Below are 14,777 nucleotides of genomic sequence, written 5' to 3' on the forward strand. Positions count from 1 at the left end.
AGCTCTTCACAGCCACCATTTCTTCTCATCTGTCACTGCTGGGGGGCAGGGGAGGAGAGAAGGGGGAACATGTCCCCATTTCCAAGGCAGCTGGACCCATGATCTCCTATGGTGTGACTGCACATGCATCCCATTGAAAAAAATGTAATGCAGAGCAAATACATTTATATTTGGATATGTAAATGTACTCAAACATATATCCCTAATGCAAAGGTGTGTTTGGATGGGGAAACAGATTCCACACACACACACCCCATGCACAGACTTGAAAAATTGTCAGAGGTGTGTAACTTTCCCAACAATTTCTTTAAGCTCTAGTATACAGCCTCTGAACGAGCAAGTTCTAATTGGCTGGCTGCGAGCAGCTAGCCTGACTCAAGCGCTCTGGACCAAGAGAAGCTGAATTCTGTTACCTGTATGATTATGAAGAAATTACATCTATTTGCTGGATTTGCATAATATGTTCTGCTTCTGCCCAGGCATGAAGATCTTATTTATCCAGCATTCTGGCTTCTTAGAACTTCTATGGCATGTACCCATTCAAAACTATCTATGAAACTATAAATGCCGGAAGTGTGTCCTTTTAAAATAAAGCAATGAAAAGAGAGGCCATAATATTCTAAACTCTGCATAAGATGGGTTGAGTATGGGGGGAAATTACAAAATATGAGTGACTGTTGTCCATTGGTCCAAGTATTCTGATCAACAGCAGCTCTACTTGTTAAAATCCAGTTTAAATCCTTTAACTGCAGGTGCTTGCCAGTGAATCTAGAATCTTCTGTATACAAACACCATGAACTCTCTCCAGGGCTGGCCTGATCATTAGAGAAAGTGAAGCGTCCACCTCAAGTACCTGATTTTGAGTATCATTAAAGAGCAGGAAATAGCGGCTTATTCTTTTTACTGCCAGGAAGAAGTGCTTGAAGGATTTTCTTCTTCAGGTGCCAAAATAACTTGGCTGGCCTTGGGTACTATGTACCTTGAAAGAGGGCATTTGATGCTCTATCAGGCAACATCACGTCTAGAGCAGGTCCAGTTTGCAACTGAGCTATGGACTTTTGCTTGCGGAGTACACACAATAACAGCCCAACTTTAATGATTCATTTTCCCCCCTATAGCCAGTTGCCAGTAATAGATCCATTAGCCATAAGTACCGTATTTTTTGCCCTACAGGACACACTTTTCCCCCTTCAAAAATGAAGGGGAAATGTGAAATGTGTGTGCATCCTATAGGGTGAATGCAGGCTTTCACTGAAGCCTGGAGAGCGAGAGGGGTCGGTGCGCACTGACCCCTCCCACTCTCCAGGCTTCAGGAAGCTCTCTGCAAGCCTTGGGAGCCCGTGAGAGTTCCCATCGGGCTCCCTAGGCTTGTGGATAGCAGCCTGCATCTTGAAGCCTGGGGCGCGCTGCACAGGCAGATATCTGCAAGGCGTGGGAGCCCGGCGGGAAGTCGTGCCGGTCTCCCAAGGCTTGCGGAGAGCTGCCTGTTCTGGGAGGGAAATAAAAAAAAAATATTTATTCTCTTCCCCCCCCCCCCAAAAAACCTAGGTGCGTCCTATGGGCCGGTGCACCCTATGGGGCGAAAAATACGGTAACTAAGAATGAAACATCTATGTTCAAAGGCTAATTGGGCAGTCTTTGAGCATTGCTAGTTCAGCAAAGGTTGGCAAATTTTAATGATAAATTGTCTTCTCTTACTCTTTCCAAGTTCTAAGCTGTTCAAGCTAACAAATGGTGACTCCCGTCAGCACAAAGCTGTTTAACAATATAAAAATGTCCTTCAAAATTATCTAAAACACTTGGGGCCTGGATCTAGAGAACTACGTGACTAATTTGACACCCAGAGAACCTTTGTATTGATCAGTCAGTCCCCACCACCACAGGCCAGTTCAAGGAGCATTTAAGTATAAAGAACTTCTCATACTTTATAGTTTTCAAGCCGCTTAGCCAACTAGCTCAAATACCGTGTGCGGCCTCCATTCACTTCTCCCCGAGTACAGCAGTTTAAGCTGTGGAACCCTAGGGTGTTAAAATATTATTGTGGCTCCATTTTGTTTCCTTTAATAACTTTAAATAATAATAATAATAATAATAATAGTAACAACAACAACAACCCAACAAATGTTATGGGCTACAACTCCCACATCCCTGACCATTCTGGCTGGGCCTGAAAGAAGCTGGATCCCAGCAACAGCTGTAAGATCCCCAATTATCTAATTCTGTTAAAGCTAGAAGTAGGACATTTCAGCTCTGAAGTAGTAAAGAGTTTGAAAAAGATCACTACTTGAAGCCTGTGTGTTCTAGTATTCCCTTGTGGGTATTTTTGGTATTGTTTCATCTGTTTCTGGATAGTGCAGGACTCTGGAGAAGGGTTTGCTTTAAACCCAGATAAGAACAGACTTTCATTTATTATAGTGTAGATCATTCCTATTTAATATGTATTTATCCCCTAAATTTCCCAACCAGGGAAGAATCAAAATATATTTAGTGCCTAGGGGTGCAGCTGACATCTGAGGTGGTATGCCCAAAGTATACAGATATAATCAGGGATCAAATATATCTTGGCTTTGTGGGGCTTGGGAAACAGAAGCCATCAACACTGTAATAAATGGTTTTCTTATAAGATGACATTGATCAGCTTCAACAAAATCTATTACATGCATATCTCAGTCACACGTAGGAAAGAAAAGAAGCTTAGCAGAGACATTGTAGAATAACTGAAGACAGGTTTTCTGTAGGTCTCACACTTACTATATGCAGATCAATAAATTTTTACTGGCCCAACTTTCCATGGTTATTATGTAGGCATCCCTTTCAAGTAATCATTTACTCGACAGAATGAAAAGGTAGCTATTTCTCTATCAAATATAACAAGTAGGGCATAATACATCTTGAATCTCTTAAGGTACCATCCTTAAGTCTAAGGAGGGAATCCAGCTGCTCTCTCTATTTTTTCCTTTTTGTTTGCACATACATCGGAGTGTTTGAAAGGGTTCATCTACCATCCACAGAAGGGAGACAGGATCATTCCCTAGTTTGCTTTTAAAGAAAATTGACTGTTTCAGAAAGGTTGTACAAGGAAACTATCAAAAAGAAATCCAACTATGATCAATATAAACCTTTTCTTTTCAAATGCTTGGCACATCAAGACAGGAAAAGGTTCTTAGAACAATTCAAGTATTTTTCTTGGGCAAGCAAACGAAGTTGAAACAACATTGCTTCTATGCAAATACTCAGGGAGGAAACCGGTACCTTGCATAACACACTGCAACAAATATTGAGACAGTGAGAGCCAAAGCTACCCGACAGACAAAAAAGGCTGCTCTCTTTAGACACAATAAAAACAAGCTATTCCATTCAAGACGGGTTAACAATGGGGAGCCCTATGAAAGGCATTTAGGGGGTGCAGGGGGAGGCAGAATCGCCAAAATTTGCCTGCCTCCCATTCATCTGATGTATTACTTCTGTCGGAAGACTTCACTGGACACCACCCAATCTCTTTACAGAAATTAAGACTGCATAATCTTATTGATGTAAGTTCTCCTTCCAGACTTCTTCTAAAATATGTCCACTTTCCCTTTTGCAACATACTCTGCTTCTATCAATGAGACACGAAAAAGCATTTGGCAGTAGTTGGGGCACCGTGCTCTAGTGCATTGCATGTCACTTCTACAAGGTCTATTGCCAGGGGTACCTAACATGGTGCCTCCAGATGCTGCTGTGCTACTTATTCCATCATCGCCAACCATCAGCCAGGCTGGCTTGGGCTGATGGAGGTAGGAATCAAATGAAATCTGGGGGGTACCATACTGGTACCCTGAATATAGCAAACTTCAAGGAGCAATACCCTTCATATGTTCAAGGTATATACTCTCTGCAAGTAGGATCACACACCAAGATATGGTTACGGTTGCTAATTTAGCAGAAACTGCCGTACCCAGTGAGGAGCTTGTCTCTCTCGTCAAGTTTGGAAACCAAGTTGCCCGATGGCCAAAATTAGGGGTGATCCATTCAAAAATTAAACCGGAGCCAGTGTAGAGAATCTTCAAATGCTTTTCCTGGGGAAAGCTATATGCTGAAAGTCATGATCTTGCTGTGACACAGACTCTGTACCCGAAGGTAGTGGTCATATAACTCTTCAGCAAGGATAGCTCCACCCCCTCCCCTTTTCATTCTGTGTTTTCATAAAGCTTGGGGGGTGGGGGGTTACTGCTAGATTTAAAGCCACTTTGGTGCACAGAGGCAAATGGACAGGAATCAAAGGAATTGGGTAACTAGAAAGTAACGTAACCGAACAGTAGTAGGAAGTATGGCTTTGGAAACCAGGTTGGGAGATGAATTTTTAAATCCATAGTTAACGTGCAAGCCTGGGGAAGATACCTTCTAGTGACACTACCATGCCTGCTTCTGATACAATTAAGAACTCTTGCTTTTGGAGAGAACACAGAAAGAACCAAGTGGTCTAACCAAATTTGAATTAAAGTTTGCCAGCAACATCCTGCAGTATCAGCAGCCTACATTACCCAAACACTTCAGAGTTGCACGAATCTGTGTTTAAAGTTAGGCTTGGGTTGTCCTTTTATGCACTTCAGTCTGGTGAGCAGCCCCTAAAGCGCTTAAACGTTAACGTGCATTGTTGATAAACAAAAGAGCTCCTGCAGAATCCAAAAGGCATCAATTCTCCATTCCATTGGTTGTTTAATGGATTTACATCATCATCTTACCTTCTCCCACAATTCCCTGTTATTTAAACTAGAAATACCAATTTTAACCACGCCCACTGCATATTTTCTCATTTAAGTCATACAACAATCCATATGGTTATCTATGACAGTTCAAATGGACATGAATTATGACAGATCAATATAAGTAAGTAAGTCAAAGCTGACATCTGAAAACTGTATGAAATAAGAGGTTGTACATTGGTCATTTATAAAAATGGCAGTTACAGAGGCAGCAGTTTCACGGTGGCCATTTTTTGTTCAGGAATATGCTTCTTCCTGCATAGAAGTCTTAACTGCGGCAGATCAATATTAGAACTTCAGGCATGAGAAGCACTATTGACAGTTATCTACATTTTACAGTTCAGTCACACTTTTTATTTAATGTCAGTATACAGAGGACAACCCCAGTAAATTATTCTGTAATGTCAAGTATTTAGTAGGGTTCTTCAGCTGAAACAGTGACATAAAACGCTAAAAAATAAGCAGTATGAAACAAACATGATTTTTTAAAATTATAAATATAACAATACTTATTAAAGCTTCATTATTATTGCAACAGTCAATTTAGTTTAACAATTTGTTATGTTAGAAAGGCTCTTATGAAATTTATTCAAGTTGTCAAGAAATTAGATGGACGTTTATAAAGAAAATACATATGAATTTTACTGTTGATTTTTTTTTCACTATATCATTACAATTTTGTACAGTATCACCTAACGTGTCAATCTTAACAAATTCATGTATACAGATTTCATAAATGCAGGAAAAAAGTCTCGCTTTTAAACTTTACACAAGTTATGTGACAGTAAATTAGCTGGTTTTCTTTCTTTAAGAACACAAGCAGGCCAGCAGTTATTCTAAATGCAAATTTAGTAGCTTTAACGTGGTAGGAGGAGACATATACAGTCTTTTCAAGTACATAACTGAGTTCCAAAAGATCAAGCATTTCTGAAAAGTCTTTAGTAAGAATCTTTCCCTCCTAATCTGGACACCCACATAATAAGGCAATTACTCTTTCCTGGCTTCACAGAAGTAACTGGCCCACTCTCAACTGGGCAGCTTTTTAACCTGGTGTACTAAGCCAACACCAATCCCGAGAACTTTGCATGGCAATATTTCAAGGAATCCCAACTCTCGTTTGCAGTGTTTATGGTTCAATATATTTCATTTTATATCATGGCAACCTCAAAATCAAGAACTGATTTAGCAATTCCTAACCATCCCTGAATTTAAAATTAAGTCAAACGAAATAAGATAGTACTTCCCAACAGCACTTTATACTTCAGTTCTAACAAATGAAATGCCCTTTGCCAATGAAGATTTAGTAGTAAACGTGACGTCTTCCCATGCCCAAATAGTAAAACAAAATGTCTGTTAAAACAGCAATGATAGAACTCATTTAAACATGATGCTGTACTATATAGTTCCTGTTTATTGGAAAACTAAAGGACGTTCTATAATTTAACTCTAAATTTTTCCCTGTACAATATAGTTCAAATAAATATTCTAAATTTCATGTGCATTTTGTTGTACAAAGTGGTAACACATTTTCTCAGCCAGGGTATATGCTGCCATTTCACTCAACTACTGTATTCATTTGCAGTTGTCTACTCTTTCTTACCATGAGTTTTCCGGTTAAGTAGCGGCAAGTTCCCCTGAAATTACAAGGGGTTGGAGATCAGGGATAACAATGCTTTGGCCCTATAGGTTTTGCTAGACTGCAGCTCCCATCATCCCTAGCCTTTGGCTCTGCTGCATGGGGGTTGATGGGAGCTGCAGTCCAGTAGCACCTGGAGGGCTGCAGATTAGCCTGCTACTGAAAGCAACACCTCCATGTGTGACAGTAGTACTGCAAAAGAAATGCAAAAGCTTTCCTGCCATCTCTGCCATACGATGTAATCAGGAAGGAAATGGCCGAGAGATAGATAAGCAGTTTTGTCTTTCCCAGTAGTACAGCATATATATATATATTTTTACAAAGTCATTACTGAGAAGTTTTGTTTCCTGTAGAGTAGGTAGTTTCTCCCACAAATTAGTGCACTTCTAAAATGTTGCTGCGGTATGCAACATGGGCTTGTCCCATGTTTTCTGCTGAACATGGTACTTTAGATCTGAACTCGTGTTTTAAGTAGCATTTCAAAAGAGAAAGGAAGTTAAGGAAGCTCAAGACATGGTGCAAATGCTACACAGAGGTCATAATGTTTGTAGCGTAGATCTTCTTGCTCCAACCCGGCAGCGAGTCTGTCTGTGCCCTATGGTGGTGGTGGGGGGGGAGATATTGTCCAGTGACATCTGCAGGGCACTACATAGGCTTCCTCTGCCCTATGGGTCTCTGAGACTCAAGTCTAGCCAAGTATCAGCCAGATAAAAGCTGTTTATTCTAGGGAGGGACTGTCCGTACCAGGGATGGGTTAGCCTGCGGCCTTCCAGGTGTGGTCAGACTACAACTCCCATCGTCCTCAACCATCAGCCATGATGGCTGGGGCTGAAGGGAGCCCAACACGAATACCGCAGGTTGCCCGTCCCTGCTTATTCAAACCCTGTTCTTCTCAAGAAAATAACATTTGCTTTCCTGACTGCATCAGCCTGGCAGACAGACAGGTGAGGAAGGAAAAAGACAGGGTTGGCTCAGTAGCAGTGAGGTTTCAGACTGCGCAACTGGTTGAGTCTTCTGGCCCATTTGCTCCTCAAACTGGAAGTTTGTGGCCCTTCTTTCCAACTGAGATCCTCTGCCAAAGGGTGGGTGGGAAACAAATTCAGCAGAGGAAAAGGGCAATGGAAGTACTTTTCGAGGAGTCTGGGAGAGAAATGTCAACGCGGGAAGGTAGCAGCTTTAAACTCTTTAAAAGCTACGGAACTAAACTATAGGCAAGACTAACATATGCAGTGTATAACCCAAGGGAAAGAAATATGTTACCATGAGTGTTTCTGAAGACTCATTAAATAAGTATAAAGTTTAGTAAGTGCTCTCCTATAGAACGAAAATGGTGCTTATTAACACCTTTCTGGAACAAAGACTTTCTTGGCCAGAGCCATGTAAACATATCACCTAACTTGCTAATTTAGGCCAGCTGAGTGAGCTCACCGACTGCAAAAATAAAGCATAATAATAATTTGAAACCCATTCTAAATAAACACATCCTAAACAATATGGCATTTACATCAGTGTGTGATATTAGTTTTCAAAGACCTAGTGAACAACATCAGCATGAAACTTACCTTTAATTAAAGATTTCCGCATTGGCCAAATATAGAAATCCTAGCTTTTGGTACTGCATACTTATCTCTGAAATATTTGAAATGTGCTCCAAATCAAATTGTCATTTGCGTGCAAGTTACGACCTGTACCGATTAAAGACAACTTCTTTGCAGAATTTTTATTTAATAGAAATGCAAGTAGCCAAAGGGTGAATGTTAAGTTACTTTAGAATATAGTAAAGCAGAGGGGCTTGGATAGCTACCAACGATAGCTCAGCAATGCACATCTGCAAAATTACCTTCAAAACTGTTTGGCCCCTGGCACAGAAATACACACATTTCCATGATTTTAGCACTTGGGAACATAGACAGTTTTCTCCTTTATCCTTACCATTTGCTATTCCCCCTGCACGAAAAGCAATGCCGTATTTTTCCAGATTGTCTATCCAAGATAAGGCATACAGGTGACATTACACACCAGAACATGTTTGAAAAGATTTCACTTAAAATATCCAATTATTACATATTTTAGAGAAGCTGTGAATCCTTACAGTCAAAATGGGCATTAATGTCTACTGGAAGAGTGTTAATTTTGTAAAACAGATGCACTTCAGAAACTCTCAACAACACTTTCCAAGTTTTGGAAGATTTTGGAACCAAGTTTAGGAACCTTCAGGAAGATCTACAGAAGATAACCAGCTGCCATTTAGGGTCTTTTGCTGGTTTATCCATCATAGGCAGAGATCGGAGAACCCGTGTGTGCATTCCAATGCACACACTGGGCTTCCCAAGTCTTTGCGTGCAGCTCTAACCCCTCACACAGTGTTGGGTTCTGAATTAAAGGATCCCCCCAACCCTTAATGGTTGCTTTTGGGGAGCCCCCTCTGAGAAGAGCAAGCCAAAGTCAACCAAATTGCACGCCCAAAAGCCACCTCAAAAGTCTTGGAGCTTGGCCATAGCCTGCAAATTGCCCATGAGTATTTGAAGGCAAAATAATTTTTATCAGTAGAAAGCACTAAATATTAAATAGATAATTTCAGTTTCTTAACATGAAAGAAGACATCACTAGTGCCACATTTTAAGCCTGTGGATTTAATGAAAAATGCATGAATTAAAAATACCTTTAACACAAACGTTCTGTAAAGTGATTAGGGGGTAGAAATGAGTAAGGGATACAATTCACTAGGAAGCCTTTTTTTTAAAAAAAAAGTGACCTTACATATTTGGAGAAGATTGATATTAAAGATCAGAATATTACAACGTATATTTAATACCAAATTTATTCAAATTTTAAATGGCGACAGTAAAAACTGCTCTTGAGATGATCACCGAAGGAGGAAGAGACTAACTTTTGGAAAGGAAAAAAAAGTGAGAACAGACCCTGCTTTATGGATTCCTGTCAGAATAAGTGTTCCAACTTCAATTTACCCAGAATGCATGTTATGCAAAGCTACAGCTCACCCAAGCTGCAACCAATCCAATATCCTGAATGCCCTTACAATTCTACCCTCACTAGTTGATTTTTTTAAAGATTTGTCTGAATCATGTTATACAAAAATAGCTTTTGAAAATATAGGAAAACTATCACGGACACTTTGGATACACAACACTTCTCCAGCTGGAAGGCAACGGTATTTCAAAAGAACTTTACCTGGGCCAGACACTTCAAATCGTTCAGAAATATGGCATGCAGTATCCAAAAGTATGGCTCTGAGGAAATAATCTTTTCTTTTTTTCTTTTGTACATTAAGCATAAAGAAATTTTATATTCAACATTCAGTTATGTTTTGAGAAAAACTACCTATTCAAGTTCTACTTCTTTGATGCAGCATTAAGGGTTAAAACTTACCACTTTACCAGGCCTTGCCCATGTGCAAATAAATCCCTCCTGACAAGCAGTGACTATACAGTCTTCAAGAAAAATTAACACAGTCAGTCTTTCGTGTGCTATCTTTTTACAGATAAGAGGCTCTAACAAAGGAACTTCCTCCATTCTGGGACACAGGGACGTTCCCAAAGTTTTTGCTGGGTCCGTTTTGGTTTTAGTAACTAGGTTCAGTTTGTCACTGCTCTTACTAGATATATGTCCCATACTATGGTTTCGCTTGTGGTCTTTATCGTGGTGCCTCTCCTTCCGATCATGTAGTGATAAGGTTGCAAACTTACTAACGCCAGAGGCAATGGCGCCGTCCATGACACTGCTTTTACTGCCAGAATTGGAGACGGCAGAATGTGGAAGGCTATTGGACCGTGGAAGAGGAGGGGGCACAGAGTTCCCAGGTGTTGTGATGCTGTTTCCATTACTGCCTGGATTAGCTCCACCGCTTCCTGCAGGTGGGCTGGTTGCATTCATGACATTTGTGTGTGTCCTTGCTCTCGAGAGGGGTTGGTGTGGGAAGAGGATATCTTCTGTTAGGTCCCATAAGCATAGCTGCGTGTCCTGGCCCACTGAACCAAACCTATATGTGACACTTACTGGACGACTGTCCGTAGAGTTCCTTTTAGATAGCCTAGACTGCGTGCTGTTTGCTCGATCCCTTCCAAAATGAAGAAGGTCTTGGAAGTCCTCGTCGCTGCCGCTGAATTCCATTGGGTCGCTTTCTTCTACGCTAGTGGTATATGGATCGAAGGCCACGACGCTGACCCAGGATTTGTGTCCATGGCCTCTAGCTATCACTCGGCAGTCCACAAAAGACCAGACAGTCACCAAGTCATCTTCTCCGCCTGTCACGATGTATTTGCCATCGGGGCTCCAACATGCACACAGCAGCCCTCCAAAGTAGCTTTTCATTGTACCGTGCAACTCCACAGAATCAAAGTTAAATACACGAAGAAAGCCATCCTGACTTACACATGCCAAGAATTTCCCATCTGGGGAAAAAGCAAATTCGTTCAGGGCCCCCTCACCTACTGTCCATTTAAGCAAAGGGTTTCGTGTAGATTTGCTCTTGCATGTATGGACTGCAAAACTTTCTCCTTGTTTGAGTAGCTGATAGTGTGGGGCTGTGGTACCACAATTGTGTTCCACGTTATACAAGTACATATTGCCACTGGAATGAGCTACTAGGAAGAGGCTTTCTGAACCAGGAACCCATTTTACACAAGTTACTCTGGACTTGTCTATTAGTCTCTGGAAAACAAAGGAAAGAAGGTACACATCAGAGTCATCTCAGTTTTGATTTTTCATTTAACAAGGTAATTAACTTTCTGCCAGTCGGCATTTAATACGCAAAGTTATTCTACTTGCAGAAAACAAGCTTATGACTACTTCAGTTCTAAGCTACTATGTGCTTTTCTTACCCCATGTAGATCTGGAGTAACATTACAATGGTCAGCATGAATTGTGGCAAGCCTCCCTTAACACAGTTTAATGAAAAAAAAGAAAGGCTGTGTACATTATGGGAAGAACTTACTCATCAAATCTGAATCTGACATAGATTTGGGGGGGGGACCCTGAAAAGACAACCACTTAATTCGTCCTTGGAAAAGGGAACCTGGCTTTAAGGATCCAGAAGAGAAGAAGCAATTTAGTAGAATAATGGGACCACTTTAGGTATTGTAGCTCTACCTTACTGAAGTGAAAATAGGAAGGAAGAAGATGTTATTTCAACAAAAATAATGGCAATTGCAAAGTATGCTCAACTTAAAAAATACTTTGACAGTCTGGACCTAGGATGGGGAAGAGAGATCTAGTATCTGGGAAAGTTAAAATATTTGAGCCACTTAACAAATACTGCATTGCTTTTGTGTAGAAGATGTCTAGACATTCAAGGTAATTAGTTACGATAGATGGAAGAGATTTTCAGTTGCGGATTCCACCTTCCAATTACCTGTGCTGGGCTTCTATGCACAACCAATGCAATTTAGCCTGTGGGTTCATTATCTTTAAGTGATAGTAATGGCACTTCTGTGGGTTTTATCATTATTCTGCCAACCTAAGCCATTCAAGCATCACAACAAAAAAAGGGAAGAAGCAAATAACAGTAATACCAGGTGTGTGTTTTTTGTAACCAGCCATAAAACTAAATATCCTTCCCTTTCTGGAATACTGTAGTATGTCTTCAACTGGGACACAACTTATTTTATTTATTTAACCAAAATTTATGATACAAATCTTTTTCACTAGTACAGTGATGTAAAGGCTGCTCACTGAGGGAAAACACTTACTATAATTTCAATAATCCTTGGAGACTATAGAAAAAAAAAACCCATCAAATTATGAAATGTGAAAACTCCATCCTAGAGTTCTTGCCCTGTCTTGTTCAATATAGGATATACATCAACGGGACAAATTGTGTACAATGCACAATAGGTTAAATGAGCAGCTGTAGCTAGAAAATGCTGGGATGGTCTAGAGAAGTCCATGGAAGGAGGACGGCAAATGCTGATTTCCCCTCTGGGCTTCAGGGGAACCTGCTGGATAGGGTGGGTTGAGGTTTGGGGGCTAATGGATCCCTGATAACCTGGAGTCAGTAGAAGCAAAGAAGGTTTGCATTTCCCCAGCGTGAGGGTGGGGGAGAGAAAGATGGTAATATTAATAATAAAGAAGAGAACAGGACACTTTCCTTTTGTGAAACCCCTTACATTAAAGCTTATCCTGGGATCCAAGTCCAATTATCAGCAATTACCCCTCCCCATGGAAGATGCCACCCCCCAACACACATTTCCCCATCTCACATTGTTCTGGAGAGTCTTTTCTCACGTGGGCGGTAGCAGGAGAAGATGAGAAAGTCTCCTGTAAGCATCCTTTTGTCAACTTATCATAGGATTCAAACTAGCAAATTTATAGTGAGATGCAGAGTTCTTTTACTACTCTTGTCTCAGCAAACGTCAAAGAAAAAAACATGCCCGGCTCAAATCCACCATATTCTATACTAAGGTGACCACTTTCAGGAATATGCCTCCTGAACCCCCGAACAGTGAAACATTTTCAGCCAATGAAACAAAAGAATGTTTTATAGGTCTGGCTATGAGTGGATAGAAGGCAAGAGAGAACAGGACCCAAAAAACCCCAAACCCAATCCAGTTTATATTCAGGGTTACTCAAGGATCCACCTTCTAGAATAATTCGACTGAGTCATAATCAATGTTAGACTTCCAGTTAACGATTTTACTGACACAGGTGCTAGAAATGCACGAATGTGTTTTGAACGTGTTTGCAACTACCTGAGTTGCTATAGCAAACAGCTGAGCACATTTATGAGTGGATAGAAGGCAAGACCTTTAAGCATCAGATTTTAGAGACTCACTTTAAAGTAGAATTTGTATTCAAATTAAATTACAGATCTCTCTACTTTAAAAATCTGGCAGCCAAACATCGCACCATCATGCGGTATACTAATCCTCAACAAGTTAAAAGAGAAAAAAATGCTTCTTTCAAGTTGCACCACATTTTTTTATTATTATTATCTATCATCATCAGTAAGAAGGCATTAAAGCCAATACAAAATTGTGGAACAAGGTTTGTGACTTACAACTGCTCTCACAGCGTTGTATTTTCTTTACAAACCACTGCAATGAACGATAAACTATACCTAAAGAAAGTTGCAGCACATTTTGTCCAAATTGTGCTGATCCATCTTTGGAGAGCTGATGATCTGGGATAGCTAAGTCAGTAGAGCATGAGACTCTTAATCTGAGGGTCGTGGGTTCGAGCCCCATGTTGGGCCAAAGACTCCTGCGTTGCAGGAAGTTGGCCAAGATGACCTTTGTGGTCCCTTCCAACTCTACAATTCTGTGATCTTGCCTTGTATGCAAAAGGAGAACAGGGGAAGGTGTTTGGGGGCATAGTTGTCTTACATTATGAATTACCCACCCCTCTAGAATAGTTACTAAGCAATCCAAAAATCACTTTCATGGTCCCCAAAAGTTTCATGGTTCCAAAACTGTCTTGGGCATGCAAAGGCTGGTATGTATGTGTGCCAGTTTCATTGCATGGTAAAATACTTGAAATTGAGGAAAGCTGCAAAGCAGTAAGCTGTTCAAGCTAAGAAACCACTGAGTGCAACTCTCCTGAAGGAGCTCTTCGGATGCAGCTGTCCAAGCTCAAAGAGCTAATAAATTTATGTTCTGCAAATATGCAAGCCTTTAAGCATTAATATTAACTGAAATAGGTCTAGAGCATCCCATATAACAGTTCATGCAATCATAGAATGGTAGAGTCTACCCATTTCAGCACTGTGTCTACTTTATTTTATTTTTTTGCCGCCACAGGCAAAATTGTTGGGCCTTGGATTGTTAGCCACCCTTGGATTAGGAGATGATACAGATGTAACGCTGCCCACAGTTTAAGTGCACTGATGTAGCCCATACAGTACTCCAGTCTTCTGACAATAAGCAAATGGTGATAAACTGAGGGTGTGAGAAAAACCACCACCTCTTCCATCTCATAGAATGTGATATAAATGTGCTTTCCCATTTTCAAAGGCTTCCCCTAGTATCCCCCCAAGGTGACTATTTTCAAATGGAAAAACAAACATGCATATGGAGAACTCATAAAAGAAAATAAACGTTTGCATGCACCAAGATTACGGTATCCACTTACTTCCTCATTAAATAATTTGCTAGTTTCTTTTTTAATAGGATCTATAAGTTGCACCTGGCCTGCAGAGAAGCCCACTAGTAGAGAAACACTTTCTGCCGTGGCTGTTAAATGATTGAAGTCATGACACGTTGGTTGTGTTCCTTTGTATATCCTTTTATCTATTGGTTTACTCAAGTCAGCAGCCTGCAAAAAGATTGAAAATAAGATTAGCAATGAATATAACGGTACTCTAGTGTGCTCTACAATAGAACAAGTCTGATGTTTGTAGCAACTGTGGCAACAATGCAGGATTAAAACCCAGAGAGAGTTTA

General features: G+C 40.5%; 1 protein-coding gene across 3 annotated transcripts in view; it reads right to left on the minus strand.

Moving 5' to 3' along the window:
- The window catches only part of WDR20 (WD repeat domain 20), a 51,005-nt gene that overhangs the window by 3,042 nt on the left and 33,186 nt on the right, over nucleotides 1-14,777 (minus strand). For all 3 annotated transcript variants that reach the window (XM_083734660.1, XM_083734661.1, XM_083734662.1), the window contains exons 2-3: nucleotides 14,467-14,649; nucleotides 9,772-11,052 (exon numbers count right to left, since the gene is read on the minus strand). In XM_083734660.1, the coding sequence (XP_083590786.1) occupies nucleotides 9,772-11,052; nucleotides 14,467-14,649 (1,464 nt within the window). The remainder of the gene's footprint in view (nucleotides 1-9,771; nucleotides 11,053-14,466; nucleotides 14,650-14,777) is intronic.

The sequence above is a fragment of the Podarcis gaigeae genome (assembly GCF_964106915.1).
Source record: "Podarcis gaigeae genome assembly, chromosome: 1".
NCBI lineage: Eukaryota > Metazoa > Chordata > Lepidosauria > Squamata > Lacertidae > Podarcis > Podarcis gaigeae.